Source organism: Solea senegalensis, linkage group LG17 (assembly GCF_019176455.1).
Source record: "Solea senegalensis isolate Sse05_10M linkage group LG17, IFAPA_SoseM_1, whole genome shotgun sequence".
In the NCBI taxonomy this organism is placed as follows: Eukaryota; Metazoa; Chordata; class Actinopteri; order Pleuronectiformes; family Soleidae; genus Solea; species Solea senegalensis.
Genome location: NC_058037.1, coordinates 5766945 through 5783308, shown reverse-complemented (window position 1 = coordinate 5783308; position 16364 = coordinate 5766945). Strand labels below are relative to the sequence as shown.

The following is a 16364-nucleotide window of genomic DNA, read 5'->3' as shown; positions in this document are numbered from 1 at the left end:
ATATTTTGGATTGTTAACTGGTATTGCCTTGTTAATGTTATTCAAAATTCAAAGCATATTTAACCAGCAAGGTTCCCGCGGCATTCTGCAGTGGCACATCATTCCCTCTGGTCTGCGTGACTATTCAATGACCCCAAACACAGCCCCAGGCGAGGGTTTTGGGTAAAGGCTATTGACCAAAATGGGGAGTGGTGGAATGCTCCACAATCAACCAACCTAAACCTCATTGTGATGGTTTTGGATGAGTTGGACTACATTGTGAAGGAAATGTAGCACCTCTGGGAACTCCTTCATGACTGTTGGAATAACAACCCAGGTTAAATTGATTGAGAGACTGCCAAGAGTGTACAAAGCTATCATCAAAGCAGTCTTGTATAAAGTACCTTAAAGGGATACTTGAGTAGAAGTACAAGTATCTTGCCAGAAAATTACTTTGGTAGAAGTTGTTTGGTAGAGTTGTCTTTTAACTTTAAGGTTGTGGGTTAAATTCCTGTCTCCTTGTCTTAAATACAGACCATTACCAGCTCTTCTTCTGATTTTATTTGGTAGTAAGGAGTAACAAAGATAGTTAGAGGAAATGTAGTGGAGTACAAGTTGCTAGAAATATAAATAAAGTACAGCTACGTGAATGTTGTACAGTAACAAAGTATTTGTCCTTTGTTACATTACAACACTGCATCAAAGCAAAAAGTGTCTACTTTGAACTGAAGAATCTAATATACATGACTTTAAAGCGGCTTAGATAGATAGGTAGAGAGAGATTATATTATTATTATTATTATTATTATTATTATTATTATACAGCTATTTTATATACAGTATATGAGTCGTTTCATGCATAGACGATCTTTGTACAGGAGGAACGTGATTGGCTAAAGGAACTGTCCGTGGGCGGGGGTTTCCGGCAAGCTCGAGCTAGCAGAGTGGGCGTTTAATCCGTCTTCTACCCGCAGCTCATGCATGACTTCACGGCGAACCTTACACAAGTTTTGAAATTCCGAGTCACAAGTCGATAGACGAAGATGACAGAAGGCTCCGCAAACAAGCCGTTTACCGGAGACGCCTGTCACCGGACCTCGAATGGCAAAAAAACGAGCAAAAATGGCTTCGTGAAGAACCACTGTCTGTTTGAACAGCCGCACAAGTATCGACGCCCCAGGGAGAAGGTAAGGCCCAACGGTCAACTGCTCTGTAAACAAGTAGGGCTCTGTTTGACACGTAATTTGTGTAGTTTGAATTAGGGTAAAAATTGTCGATGCTTTAACACATTTTCTCCATGTAATTTCATTACTTTGAGTGGGTTTCATTAGCAGGAAGAGGAGTAGTGTGAGCCTCGGCTGTATCATGACGACATTCTAACGTCACCAGTCAAGTCGCCATTAATGTACTTATTTTGACTTGTATATCATACAGTAAGCCTAACTTGGGAGTATTACCTCGTGTTTAAGTTAACTTTAGGCTCATTCTTGTTAGGCGCTTCCATTTTCGTCATCTAGGATTTGATCACATGACTTCAGTAGTGCATATAATTCACGCCATAATGGTTTGGTACCTTGTTATTGGTGGTGTAGTGGTGACTTCTGTTTTCTTTGGTAACCTGACACCCTGTTGTGCTAGCTCTCCTGGATCCATGTGTGTGTGTGATTGGGTGAAGTTAGACGGGTTTCTGTTTACACTGACTCCGATATGAAGGGGAGCAGGGCCTTGCTGCTTGTTACCAGAGAAACTGTCCGTCAGTTTGTCTTTGTATGTATATACGTCTGTCTCCTGGGAAAGCAGTTTCCATATGGAGTATCCACATGACCACCCCTCAGAGAGGAATGTCTTCAGGCTGTGAAGGGTGTGGCCCCTCCTGGCGAATGAAAAGCATAAAAAAGAGTGTTTGTGTGTAGTGGTGAAGTTGTGGGCAGTACACGCATGCCTTTGTTTTCTCTCAAGTTGTATAGGTTCAACACAGAAGAAACATTTACAAACCACACATGCTAAGATTTATCAGAAAGTCACGAACAAACTCATGTTTGAGTACATTGCATTCCAGTCTTGCAGCAGCATTCAGCTGCAGGGCTGCTGATTTCAACACGTTTGATTTCTACAATAAGCTCCAGATGCTGTGGCTGCTGTCAAATAATTTTAATTCTTGTGCTTATTATCTCTGAATACAGCTGCAGGTTTTATCACTGTTTGTGGTATTATCAAATATCACCCTGATGGGGAATAGACATCATCAAACTTAGTATTTAAAGCCAGTAACATGAGTGATTTGTTTAGTGCAAATTAATTAGACAATCGTGTCAGCAGATTTTATTCAGCAGTGTTTCTGCAAATGGAAAATGCACGAAAATGACATGTTTGCTAGACAATTGTTAGCAAGGATAAACATTTCTAGCATATTATGTTTATGTTATTGTTTCAGTGCTGTTTTTGTTGCAGGGTTAGTATTAAAAGTACTGAATTCTTTTTCTTGAACATTAGTGGGAGGGTGGGGAATAGAGAAACCCATCATGTTTTGGAATGGGTCTGATTAATGGAGTGTATAGATGAGGTGTTTCAGTTCCTTTAACCTTGCAAGATTGGATTTTTCGTGACATTTAAACTACGAAGAAAGACAAAGAGGTAGTATCTTAAAACAGGTGAAATTTGGTGTAAATCTGGATTAAGTATCTAGATATTACTATTAGTGAACGTGTGTGCTGTTGCAGCTAATTGTAGTTCATTTTAGCTTAATGTGAAACATATACCATGTGCAAGCTTTTATTATTATGTACACAATGTAATTTGAGCACCATCTCCTTCGCTGCAGAGCAAGCATTTGAAGGAGCAGGTATTCTGAGTGTACTGGTTAGTTTCTCTTCTGGGTAGAATGGCTATGTTTTTCCAGCTATAATGGAACCACTGACGCTTATCAGTTTTCAGCCTCTGTTTGTCCACTGGTATAAAATATTAAGCAAACATGATGTCAGGGGGAAATAGATTTTACTGCTATGGAGGACATTAGTAGGCATCTGTCTCTGGCAGGTCGATTGGTAGTGGTGTTTAGCAGCAGTTGGCATCCATAATGATGCTTTCTTCTTTCTTCTGAGGAAGAAGTCTCAGAGTGGTACACTAAGATGTATTTGTGTCATGGAATAAATTATTTTACCATAACATGTATGCTGTGAACAGGAGGAGAACAAGTAAAGGATTATTACATCCAAAAAAAAAGGCAGGAATGCAACATTACGGAAGCCAACTGCTGTAAAACAAAACTGCCAGCAGTTAATATTATAGAAGTGAACTGCCATAAACAATAGCAACAACAGACAATCAATGATTATTGGTGTCACAGTTGTAATTCAGAACACTCCTTTTTAACTGGGAAAGTTGGGGCATATTTGTTTCACAGTATTGTTGCCATGCTGTTTGTGTGTGCGCAAAATATGGTTAGCTCGAGATCCATTTTCACCCATGTTTTTTTTCCGACTTAAGGGGAGGGCAACCTTTGACTGGTTTTAATACATACACACCACAGCATTTTCCTCTTCTCTGGCTTGAAGGTATTTCATGGAGAAGCATGACTGGTCACATGAGGTATGGTTGCTAAGCTGCAGGGCAGAGCTTGCAAAGATTAACCGCCCTCATTTGTTTAATGTTGGTTTTGTAGACAACCAGACCACAGTCAGGTTTAATGATCTTAGTGATGTGTTTTTGTGGCATTGCTTCTGCATGTGACCATGTTCTTATCCGCCCCAATGCAGGATCTATATTGCTATTCGTTAAACTCAATGAATAATGGGGTTGTTGTATATTTTACTACTCACTGATCCACAGGGAGCCTTGACACAGTAAAGTCTCTTGATAAATTGGCTCATGGAGCCTATATTCAGTTTCATCCTCTTTCCAAGGAAAAACACAGTTTTAACTATTTAGCCCTGCTGTCATCTTGTATGTGCACAGCTATTACTGTGTTGGTCTGATCTGCTTTTCATTACAGTTTATTGGTGGTGCCTAGTGTGGCAGATTTAATAAATAAACAGACTTAAAGCGTAGATAAACCATTACCCTTTTGAAGGAGAAACTACTATTAGCTGTTAGAACGGCTTATTTCCACAGAAAGTGGCATGCGTTTCTTCACATTCTGATTTGTCGTTAAATAAAGTCTCTACTAAAACATATACACATTCATTTTCAAGGTTTTCCACGTCAATGGTAATGTCAGTATACTGCACGTACTTTTAGGTGAATGTGAAAAGTAGTAACTTATATGGACCAGAAAATACAAACACTTCATAGGAAGAAACAAGTGAAGTCAGCTTTTAGTGTTGACAAGCTGGTAGTCATGTTATTGCTTGGTTTGGGAGCTTAAACTGTACAACCTCTCCTCTGCAGATTGATTGATTAACTTTGAAAATTTATTACAAATGATTTTACTTTATTTTCCCTCAGAACCGGAATGTCCCCCACAACCCCAGCCTGTACAAGAAGCCCTACGTGGAGTCGTTTGAGGAGACGCCTCTCCTCGTAGCCGTGCTCACCTACATGGGCTATGGCATCCTCACCATCTTTGGCTACCTCCGAGACTTCCTCCGTCACTGGAACATCGAGAAGTGCCATGTGGCTCGGGAGAGAGTGGAGCAGAAGGTGCATAAGTGTTAACAATTTAACCTTTTCAATGCAAATGATTATTTAAAATGTACGCATGAATACCAAACTACTCCACTCCAGTGCAGTAACACATCATAGCCAAAGCTGAGGTTCTAAGAGTTTAACTGTTAGTCTTCTCATACTTGTTACACCTGTCGTGTCTGGTTAAACAGTAAACACTGTCTTCATGTACTGCCACAGATCTTCTGTGCAAATTCTAGTTTGTTAAAATAAGTTTGTTAAAGTCATTACAGTAAGAATAGAAGACCATTTTATCTTAATTTACTATACATGTAAATCAACTGTCTTTCCCATTGCCTCCACAGGATTTTGTCCCACTATATCAGGACTTTGAGAACTTTTACACACGGAATTTATACATGAGGATCAGAGACAACTGGAACCGACCCATCTGTAGCGTGCCTGGTGCTAAAATGGACCTCGTGGAGAGAGTTTCCCATGACTACAATTGGACGTTTGAGTAAGTTTTCTTTTTCTGTTGTGATTGTGTGTGTGTTGTTCTATACAGGGTGGATTTTTGAAGGAAGGCGTGGTCAATGTTGGTTAACACTTCCCCACAGGAATGTGTTTCTATGGGTTTGATCAACAGGAAACTCATTAACCATAAATTACTGATAACAAGAGTGATGTAAGCTGTGAATCCAATAGTCATGTTGAAAGCAATAAATTCCGCTTCATGACGCTGAACTGAAATATCATTGACTGACACAACTATCACACAACCTCCACAAATGACAGCGGTACTATGAGTGAAAATTAGTTTTAAAGCCACAGAGAGAACTCACATATGAAACAACTAGCTGATTCTTGTGTAATTATATTCACTTCTTAATTTTAACACCCACTATAAAAGATCTGCATGAATCGTGATGATACAAATATACAGTTATATACAAATGATACAAATCGTGATGATACAAATATACAGTTATATACAAATGATACAAATCGTGATGATACAAATATACAGTTATATACAAATGATACAAATCGTGATGATACAAATATACTGCTAAGTGCTAAGATATTTCTGTAGACTCAACTGTTCTGTCATTTCTATTCATCTCTGTTGTAGTATAATATACACAGTCATTGGTCTTTGCTTGTTAAGTTCCCCTGGCACAATCACATTGTGTATTATCATGGGGCATGATAGCTGTGGCAGTGAAAGAGCAACACTCACTAGAAAAGTATTGCCAAGGCACCAGTGCAGAGAAGGTCACACAGGGGAGCTACTTCTAATTAAAAAGTGAGGCAACGATTCTCTGTCTAATTCTCTCCGTCTGTGTCTCTTTCAGACACACGGGCAAGGTGGTGAAAGATGTCATCAATATGGGCTCATACAATTACCTCGGCTTTGCTGAGAACACTGGGGCTTGTGCTGACGCTGCTATTGAAACCACACAGAAGTACGGAGTTGGAGTGGGCAGTACTCGCTGTGAGATCGGTAATGGTCAAAATCTTTTTGCACATGAGATTTGTTTCCGAAGCACCTCGCATGATTTTTTTGATCTGAGTTAGCATCTGCTTCACTTAGACCTGGTCACTTACAGAACAGTTTGACACTTTAAGTAGAAAATAAAGGCTGGGGTTAGTGATTAGTAAGATGAGTTAAGGAAAATTGGACTGCCCTTAGAAGTATAGGTGTAATTGGTCAAAGAAAAGTGGGGCCTGATCTTTTTAAAAAAAAAAAAACAAAACAAAAAACAATCCAACTCTGTAAGTTGCAGTACAGTAATGGAGAGTTGTTTTCAGGGAACCTGGACATCCACGAGGAGCTGGAACAGTTGGTTGCAAGGTTCTTGGGTGTTGAGTCATCCATGGCTTTTGGCATGGGCTTTGCAACCAACTCCATGAACATTCCTGCTCTCACTGGGAAGGTATGGAATTATATCACTTTACATACTCTTTGCTCTACCTACAACATCTCATTATTGATGATTTTATATATTTTTATTTCCTTTGTGCTCATGAGTTTTACTGTTGAATGAAAAACTCAGTTTCCTTTTTAAAGGGGAAACAACAAACCACATTAAGCTGGAAGTGTTCAGACTCACTCCTGTGACACAATAGTTTCTGTATGACACAATAGTTTCTGCCAAGTTTTCGAAACAAACATTTTAGTGCAGGAGGTCAGTGAATTTAAGTGTTTTTAACCCCAACAAATCACTAATGTCAAGTCAACTCTATCCTCCTCTCTTTTATAGTCAATGTTGCTTTAAATATGAGTCAATGCACAAGGCACATGTTCCTTGTGCGTCAAAGGCATTTCCTGATTACAGGAACAGGAGTGAAAAGGGAAAAAAAAGGTAGACTGACACAGAGAAGCTTGTACAGAGTGACAGTAAACACCTGAGTCATTGCCCTTGTCACAAGGGTCTGTCAATTCTTAACTTGGCTCATCATGTTTCAGACTAACTGACGTCTTTATGTCATGGAATAGTTGTTGTGTAACAAGCTTATATATTGATTGACCAGAGGTAAAGATGTGACATGTGTATGTTTGGATGTGTTCTTTTTTACTGTGATGGAAAAAACTCATCCGGGTTTTTTTATTTACCTATTGTGAAGCAATGTTAATGTTCAGGCTATTTTAGCTTTAACTTATATTACTGATTATCTATTTACTAAATATTGTGGTTGATTAGTACATTTATTATTACAAATAATCAGTATTAAGGCGTCATGTGAATAGATTATACTGATTAAGCATGGATTATTGGACCAGGCTATCTTCATCACTAACCAAGCAAGTCATTTTCTTGTAGCCACATTTAATCCATTCTTTCTAGCCACACTTTGTTTAATATCTCAGTTTGGGCCAATTGTTTTTTGGAGGTTTACTTTGGCATATTCCAAAACTTGGGTTTCTTTTTAAATGTGTGCTCCCTTTTTATTAGGCTAGCACTTTTGGCTTAAGCTTGAAGAGTGCTGATTAAATAAAATTTATTATTGGTGTTGTTGTTACAGCCCGGGTTAATTATTTATTCACTCTATTATATATTTGAATTGAAAGAGGTTTTTGACTTTTGGCCTGTCTTTTCCCCAACTTCAAATCGCCAGTTGAAAAACATCAAACCTTGTACACGAACTAAACAAATGTCATTCTCATTTTAGGGTTGTCTTATCCTGAGTGACGAGCTGAACCATGCGTCGCTGGTGCTGGGAGCCCGTTTGTCTGGCTCCACAATTCGGGTCTTCAAACACAATAGTGAGTGACCTCCAACAAGAGACTCCTTTCACCAGACTACTTAGAATTGTGTCTTGGAGTACACCCAATGCATGCAGCAATATAGATATATGGGATTAAGGTAACTAAAAGTGATCTTTTAACACAGTGAGCTAGAGATAAGCTGCTTTACTCAGCAGGAAAGTAAATAGGTGTGTGTATCCTGCAGCAAATGGCCTCACTCAATGGAAATTGCCTCCACACTCACTTATCTCTGTAGTTCTTCATTAATTTACTACAGCTTAGTCTTTCTCTCATTTACTGCATTGAATCACAGAGTGGGTGTGGTGTAATTCATTAATTTAGTTTCTTGGTTCAGGGCAAACATGTACAGACACAAAAACGCTTACAGAGCCCAGAGATTGGTCGTTTTCCAAGCTAACTCTCAGCAACTGGGAAAACGGGCTGATCTGCTTGAGAGTACACGCAATGCTTCAAAGGCTTGAAATCATAAAATATTCACTCAGCCATTAATTAGCAAATGCTCTCATATTACTTTAGTGGAACAAGATCTATTCCTGGCTAGCAACTTATTATCAATTGTTTATTGAGTAACTTGAAACTTGTGTGAAAAGGTGTGTTGTATTTGTGTTGCAGACATGCAAAGCCTAGAGAAGCTGCTGAGAGATGCTATTGTACATGGGCAGCCAAGAACACACCGACCTTGGAAGAAAATCCTTATTGTGGTGGAGGGCATATACAGGTATAAATCAATTTGATCTATTTCATACACTAGGGCATAGTACACACCAGAGACCTTATTCACACAACTGTTCACTCTTGTGCTTCCTGAGCTAGATAATTAGTGACTATAAAGCATAAGCTTACTCAGCTAATTAAAAGTTTTGTCTGCTTTATCTTGAATATCTTTATGGCACATCATTACATTTGTGTTTACTGCCAATTATTTTGCACCTGCACTTTTCTGAGTGAAGAATCATTAATCTTAATTTAGCTTGACTGGTAGTTAATTGTCTCTTAATACATTTCAGAAGACACAAGATCACAAAACATGAATACCAGCATTCAAAGTTACTGGGTCTTTACTATGATGGCAACATTCCCTGATGCTACCATTTGTTTAAATATAGAAAAATAATGGCCTTAAGAAACTGTGTCCACTCTTTAATCCTGTCGATCAATGGTACAAAGAGAAACTGCCCAACATAATCAATGTCCTTCATTACTATTGCTGTGTTCATGGAGTTAGGTTTCTATTTTTTCAAAACAACTGCTACAGCTGCTAAAATAGCACATTAACGCCCACACATACACTGCTAAGCCCTTGTTTATAGGGTCAGATTTAAGGCACAGATTGTAGTCATCAGTTAGTCCAAGATTAGTTTATTTTTTAAATAGAAAGATATGGTCACATTCATAGCGTCTTTTTCACTATGCCATCAAAACAGTTTCACATCATTCCACATTACTCACAAGTACAATTTTATGTATTGGAGATTTTTTAGTCATAATAGAATTTCTTTGGGTTTTTTGCCCATATGTCTACAATCATTAGCCATCACCAACAAAGTGAAATCTTTACAAAATGATTTGGACGTGTTTGCATTCACAGTAGATCAAGGAAACCAATTTAAGAGTCAAAGACACCCAACATTGTTGTGACTGTGTGACTCAAGTCATTGTAATGTTGATGGAAAAAGTGTTGCAGCACTTAAAAAGTCCTTTAAAATTGTCCCGTATTTGTTTTTCTTTGTTGTGTGTCCTTAAGTATGGAGGGATCCATAGTGCGACTACCAGAAGTCATTGCTCTGAAGAAACGCTACAAGGCCTATCTGTACCTGGATGAGGCCCACAGTATCGGGGCCCTGGGGCCTAACGGTAAGGGTGTGGTGGACTACTTTGGCCTGGACCCCAAAGACGTGGACATCATGATGGGAACATTCACTAAGAGCTTTGGTGCTGCTGGAGGATACATCGGAGGCAGAAAGGTGGGTTAGGATTAAAGGCTTATTATTAGAAAAAAAAAGTTGCAGGAACATTTGTAAAAATTGTGGGAACCCAACACATTATGTGTCATTCAGTTTCAGTGTTGATCAATCGTTTACTAGAAGTTACATGTTTTACTTCCTGTTTCTGTGAACAATGATGTGTTTCAGTGTAATGTCTGCATGTCTGTTTAAAAAAAAAACAGTACGAGTTGACCACATCTCATGTAGCAAACAACAACAAAAATTATGCATAAGCTCTCAATTTGACAAACGGTGTCCATTTATTGCAGACTTATTTAGAGTATTCACACTTTTAGGCTCCTTGCATAACATTGTTATTATATTCACTGGACATAATGTCATTTATAGTGGCCCCACGACCCGCACATGGAGGATGTGAAGTGTATCCTTCACATGAGGGTTGTGGGGCCACAGGTGCCAATCCCAGCTGACATTATTATCATCTATTGTTTAATCTAGAAATGCCTTAATTACAACAAACCTATCATTATTATTATTATTATTTACTTACATAGACTTTTTTCTGTTCTGGGTTAAAACTTAGGGGAAAATCTCAAAAGTAGTATTTCCAAAAATGTACTTGCACTGTATAAGGGCCTTTAGTCAAAATTTTACTACAATGTTGCCAAGAAATTCTATCCATCATTGCTTCCCCTGTTGGAGCAATTGTCTCTTCTCTAGAAACATGTTGTGTCCTGTATCATGCAACCGTCCTTAGTGTTGATTCACTGTCAGGGATAAAAGTTTCTTATGTCACAATGTTATTTTTCTGTTAGGACCTGATCGACTACCTGCGGAGCCACTCTCACAGCGCCCTGTATGCTACCTCCATGTCCCCTCCTGTGGTACAGCAGATAATCACTTCCATGAAGATCATCATGGGAGAGGATGGGACCACACTAGGTAGGCCAGTTACTTAAAAGTGCATCTATAGTGATTACCATTAGTATGTGGTTTTAAAATAGCCTTGGGTGGGCCTTTAAAGAAAATATACAATTGAAAAGAACATTTGATGTGATAAGTATTTGCTGGATTTAAGACACACCTTTGATGAGCTTCTATTTGTATTGGTTTTCTCCATTGCATTTGCAACAGCAATGAAATGATGTGGGATTCTGTGGTGCATGGTGTTACTAAATATAACCACAGGGTGGCAGCATAGACCTGATGTCCAGATTTTTAGAAAGCATCAGAACTTCAACTCCCATCCCCTTTGCCAGCTTTTGTGCTTTTGACTTCCTCATATTATGTGCCTTGTAGTCTATCTATTATAATGCAAAGGCCGCTATCAAGGAGCTAGGTGACAGTAGGTATTCTGTCAAAGTTACTTTGGCAGACGTTTGTTTATTTTATAGTCATTAAACACTTCATATTTTGAAGATCATAGAGTGCAGTGTAGTGTAGTGTGGCAGCCATCTCTCAGTTGTCCTCTCGTACACATAGTTGGACATTTCCTCGCTTCTTTGTGGTTTAGGCTATTTAAATGGTGGCATGCTGACTTCTCTACCATCTCCCTTCGTGGCTTTTCAGGTGTATCTTTATCTGTGCATCTTTGCCATCATGCTGTGTGTGAGGCCAGGTCTTGCACTGGACACTTGTGTGGTGTGTTACTGCTCTGGAACGTTTCTCTTTTCATTGGCACATATGTTACAAAACTAATGTAACTGTTTACACTGCCCATGAGGGATGCGTATGAGACACATGCTAACTAAAGATACTGTTCACAATGCTGTGTGAACTTTACACCTCCCCCAAGTGAGCCATGCGTCTCTTTTTGGAAGTAGATCTCTTGCCTAAATTTTAACACAAGCTGTATGCTTCTCACATAAAAATTATTTGGTGAAGATTGTTTTTCTTCAGTTTGAGCATCTATATCCCCTGCATATGTCACAAACACAGCATGCACTCTCCTTGTTTCAAGTGAATAACACTTTGTGGCTTCATACTGAGGAGTCCTGGCATTTATTTCAGTACTGATGAGTATTTAACATATATTTAACAGTATATTCTAAGGATTTCAAAGGCAAAACATTATGTAAAACACAGCAGAATCAGAGAGAGCAAGACACACAACTGTCTGTTGTTCTCACCAGATGAGTAAGATACAGCAGATCAGTGCTGCTGCCTCTAGTGTGAAACTGGCCTAAAGCAGCATGGTGTTAAAGGCCACAGATCTGTGCAGAACAAGATCAGTGGACTTCCATCCTATATACACAAACAGACCACCAGGGCTTGTTTTTCTTTTAGGGCGGCACCGCTTCATGGTACTTGATTGATTCCCTTAAAATGCTAATATAAGATCAGATTACTTTCCTTCCCAGTCGTTTAGTCATTAGGAACAGGAATAAACACCTGGGGTATTTTTTTAGTGCAGCCTTTCCACATTGTCATCAATTCTTTATCCAAATACCTTCTGAGAAGAGAAGGCCAGAGTGGCTGACCTTGCAACATATCCCAGCTTGACATGTTTTCCTTGTGGAAGACTAACAATGGCAGTCTGATTGGTTGCAGCCATGTCACTGTTTGAAATTCAAGCCTTTGAAGATCCAGACATTGACATGAAGTCGAAGTGACAGCTGGGCAACGATTTGTTGCTGCTCATGGTTCCTGGCACCAGCCTATGTCAAAATTGACATTTGTTGTTTGAAGCTTTGAAGCTCAATCAGATATGTGCATGGGGCATAAGAGCACTAGGATGGCAACGTTTTTTCATTACAGAAGGAATGTTAAGACGTTTGGAAACCAAAATCAGTGAATATTATACACCACTGGTTCTTGCCAACCGATCACCCAGTGCTGAAAGTGGCTTATGATTCCTTGTCTGTGGGGGAAATGTCTGGATAATATAATGTCAGACTTTGTTGTGTCTCAGGCTCTCTTTGAAGCTGCGATGTTTCTGCTTTGTTATTCAGCACAGCCAAACAGATGTGTGTTGCTGTTGGCATTCTGTGCCATGTGGTTGTTTGTTTGGTTAAGTAGCTGTCTGTGGAGGCTTGGCCAGAGGATTCAGTGAGTGAATCCACACGTGAGGATTGATGCCTGTGTAGTTTCAGCCCTTTGACCTGAGACGTAAAGAATCCTGGTTGTCTTGAAAGGAAAGATGTCTCGAAATCTGTGTATACCATGATGGAAGAGTTTTGCACTCATCCCATGTATGTCTTTTTTTTCCTGACATGGCTATTTTACAAGACTTGGCTCCATTAACTCTGACTTCTTACTTCAGCTGTTCTGCAATTTACAAGCAGAGAAAATGGAGGAATTCGGAAAACATCAAAGGTGGAAAAGGCTGCAAAAGCCCATGTTGTTTCATTTACTTGGCCTACGAACAAGAGCTGATAATGAAATTTTATGAAGCTTGCAAGTACAAAAATTGTGTTGCAGTTTAACGGCTCTGCACACGTCTCGAGATGTTTTTACTCCGGTTGAGAAGACTGTACATCTGTGCAGGATGCCTTGCCTGTTTCTGCATCAGGATGCCAAATTCAATGCACTGATAATAATCACACAAATGTACATTGCCCTGTCTATATGCACACTGTGAACCAATGAGAAGAGATTTAATCAGGCAAATAAAGGGAAAACACCATTATGGATGCACCACGGTTTTACAAATGTCCAGTGTCTAAGTGCCATCTAATGGTGAGACTGCAGATTGTTACAAATAGAGGATTCACACCTCCCCCTCCCCCTCTGTTTTTTATTCAATTATACACTTATACAAACATTCTAATTGGTAGTATATTCAAATTGACTTAGTAAACCCTCTTACACAGTGGACCTTTTTAAGGGGTCAATGTAAGATGTGCAACTAAGAGTTTAAAACAGGTACTGCAATCCAAATACATTTTTTCTTCATAATCATTTACAAAAACAGTGGACTTAAGGTTTAATGCCCCCAAATAACTGGCATTAGACTGCCTTTAATCAGAAGTGAACCTACCATCAAGCTCATGCCTGCATTGTGAAATATGGATCTAAAATACCATTCATCCGTTTCTGTTTTTGTCCAGGTGCTGATCGCCTCAGACAGCTGTCACAGAACACCACCTACTTCCGAAGGAAACTCTGCGACATGGGTTTCATCACCTACGGCAATGACGACTCGCCCGTTGTACCATTGATGTTGTACATGCCTGCGAAAATTGGGTATGCTGTACATGTTATTTTGTATATAATGTGCTTTTAAAGTAGGTAATGAGAAGAATCTGAAAATCACATCTAGAACTGGACTTCATGTGTGAAAAGCTGCTTTTGATTTCACTGGAGAACATCTCCAATATATGGTGCTAGAGATAAAAAAGACCACAAGTTATTCTTGACATGTGTCTAAAGTTGTCATTGCGTTCCAGGGCATTTGGTCGCGAGATGCTGAAGAGGAACATCGGCACAGTGGTCGTCGGCTTCCCAGCGACACCCATTATCGAGTCGAGGGCGCGTTTCTGCATTTCAGCTGCCCACACCAGAGAGATGCTTGACACTGTAAGTCTTTCCAAAACACAAAGTCATTTCAAATGAACAAGGGTATCTATCATAGTTTATTTGAATTTATTAAGTAAATCTGAAAAATATTATTACATGTAGAAACGGACCATATAGATTCAAAATGGACTTGGATGGCAGCTCCTATGCCCATTTTTTTATTTTTTTTACCACCATTTTTCTTTTCAGAGAAAATGGCAATAAAATAAATCTTTACTCTAGTTTCCATGTGCAGAAGGAACAGAACAGCTTTTATATATGTGGAAACAACAATGGCTTTAAAATCTAATTTAATGTGTGTTTTACGTTTTGTGTGTGTTTTATGGCTTTTGGTCTTTTAAAAAAAATGACCTAAAATGGTCTCTAAAGTAAACATTCTACTTCTAACCTCAAACAGAGAAAGACAAGGCCATCTTCTTCACCACTAAATTAAATGTTGTCAAGGCAATTATAACTGAAGACTTAATTTTTTGATTTAAAAGTTTATTTGGACCCATGGGGGATCATAGATCTAAGCATTCAGTAGGCTTTGTCAGCTGTTAATTAACCAGATTTGCCCGACAGCTTTGTGCATGTGTGTGTGTGCGCATGTGTGTATTGAATAATAAAGGCTCCCAATATGTCCTTTATTATAAAGGAATGTGGAAGGCCAAACTGTCTCTGAGTATTATAGTGTGGCTCCGATACAGACTTTAATTTTAGCTGTTCTGTCCCTCCAAAGACACTTCATTCATCTTACTGAGTAGTGTGTCAACACCGTTTCTAATAGTCCATTTAAAGGGCATCAGGCTCTCTTTGTAGAGCATTACGAGGAGCCGCTTTTTCCCTCTTTGGAAAAGCCGATCCTCTCTATTTCTCAAACCACAGAATCAGAAAAAAAGGGTCAGGAGGAAGGTAAATTGTTTCCAGGTGTCTTGCAGTGTTGCAACGCTGATACAGTCTCCTGTGGAAAGACGTGGACGGGTTTGTGTTCAGTTGTGGTTCATGCAGAGAGCCTTCAGTTCACCAAGCCTCCCCTCTTCGTCACGTCGCTGCCATGTTGAATGGTTAAAATCCCTGTGTGATTAGGGTTTATCACTTCATCATTCATCTTTTTTTTTTTTAAATTGTCTGGCTTTTATGTCGGACCATCCTCTCATCTCAACTGATATTATTGTTTATATTGTCTGTTTGGATAGAATGATTAATAGCATTCTTCCTGTTGCTGTCGCAGGCATTGGAGGCCATCAGTGAAGTGGGCGACCTGCTGCAGCTGAAGTACTCCAGACGCGAACAGCCGCTTCCCTCTATGGGGTGGATGTCTGAGGAGAGCCTGCTGCAGGACTGAGCCACATCACCCCTTGAGCTCCCTCCATCCTTCCAGCTCACTCTACCTCCCTTAATTTACCTCTTTATATCTGATATTCCCCCATTACCCGATTTTACCCCACACTTCTCTTTGCATCAAGAGGACTGCCGAGGACTTTCACAACCAAAGTCTTCACCCTGGTCCTCCCTGATTTTTAATACTATTGTTCTTGTCCAGCTTCTTCACTCCATAGGGGGACTGAAGTCACCCACATATTTCTGTGTCCATTGTTACAAAGTCTGTCCTAACTTAATGTGACTGCATTGGTCAAACGTCAAGTTCGATTCCTGTGTGCGCATCGAATGTGTTTCCTATTTGTGCAATAATCACAACAGTGCAGTTTCTTTTTCAAACAAACGTTCGCAAACTACAAAGATTGTTGCCCATTTGTGCACTTGGAGAACAATTAATCTGATCATAGCCATTTCTATAATGCACTCGATGCAAAAAAAATATATATTTGTAAATATTATTTATCCCAAAGTTGGTAGAACTGCCATAGAGTAGCATTCCAGACCTCAAATACAGATCCATTATTTCACGGGATAAGCATGTGTTCTCCATGTATATAATCCTATAATCGCTTTTACTTGAATAGAGAATATCATATATTGGATTCTTTCCCTCACCAAAGGATATATATATATATGTATAGATATATTTTCTACCTTTTTTCTCTTAAAATGCAAAGCAGATG

General features: G+C 39.2%; 1 protein-coding gene across 1 annotated transcript; it reads left to right on the top strand.

The window, feature by feature from the left end:
- Window positions 1–920: 920 nt before the first annotated feature.
- sptlc2b (serine palmitoyltransferase, long chain base subunit 2b) lies at window positions 921–15724 on the top strand. Its single transcript, XM_044049236.1, has 12 exons — window positions 921–1166; window positions 4423–4617; window positions 4947–5101; window positions 5940–6088; window positions 6397–6521; window positions 7759–7852; window positions 8468–8573; window positions 9600–9819; window positions 10617–10743; window positions 13851–13986; window positions 14190–14319; window positions 15533–15724. Exons 1-12 carry the CDS (start codon window positions 1023–1025, stop codon window positions 15644–15646), a joined length of 1695 nt encoding a protein of 564 aa, XP_043905171.1. The 5' UTR covers window positions 921–1022; the 3' UTR covers window positions 15647–15724.
- The last annotated feature ends 640 nt before the right edge of the window (window positions 15725–16364 follow it).

What these genes read in the sequence shown, in the direction of transcription:
- sptlc2b (XM_044049236.1), top strand. Translation starts at nt 1,023, where the DNA reads ATGACAGAAGGCTCCGCAAACAAGCCGTTTACCGGAGACGCCTGTCAC. An exon ending in ATCGACGCCCCAGGGAGAAG is followed by an intron (nt 1,167 to 4,422) that starts GTAAGGCCCAAC and finishes ATTTTCCCTCAG; the next exon opens with AACCGGAATGTCCCCCACAA. An exon ending in AGAGGATGGGACCACACTAG is followed by an intron (nt 10,744 to 13,850) that starts GTAGGCCAGTTA and finishes GTTTTTGTCCAG; the next exon opens with GTGCTGATCGCCTCAGACAG.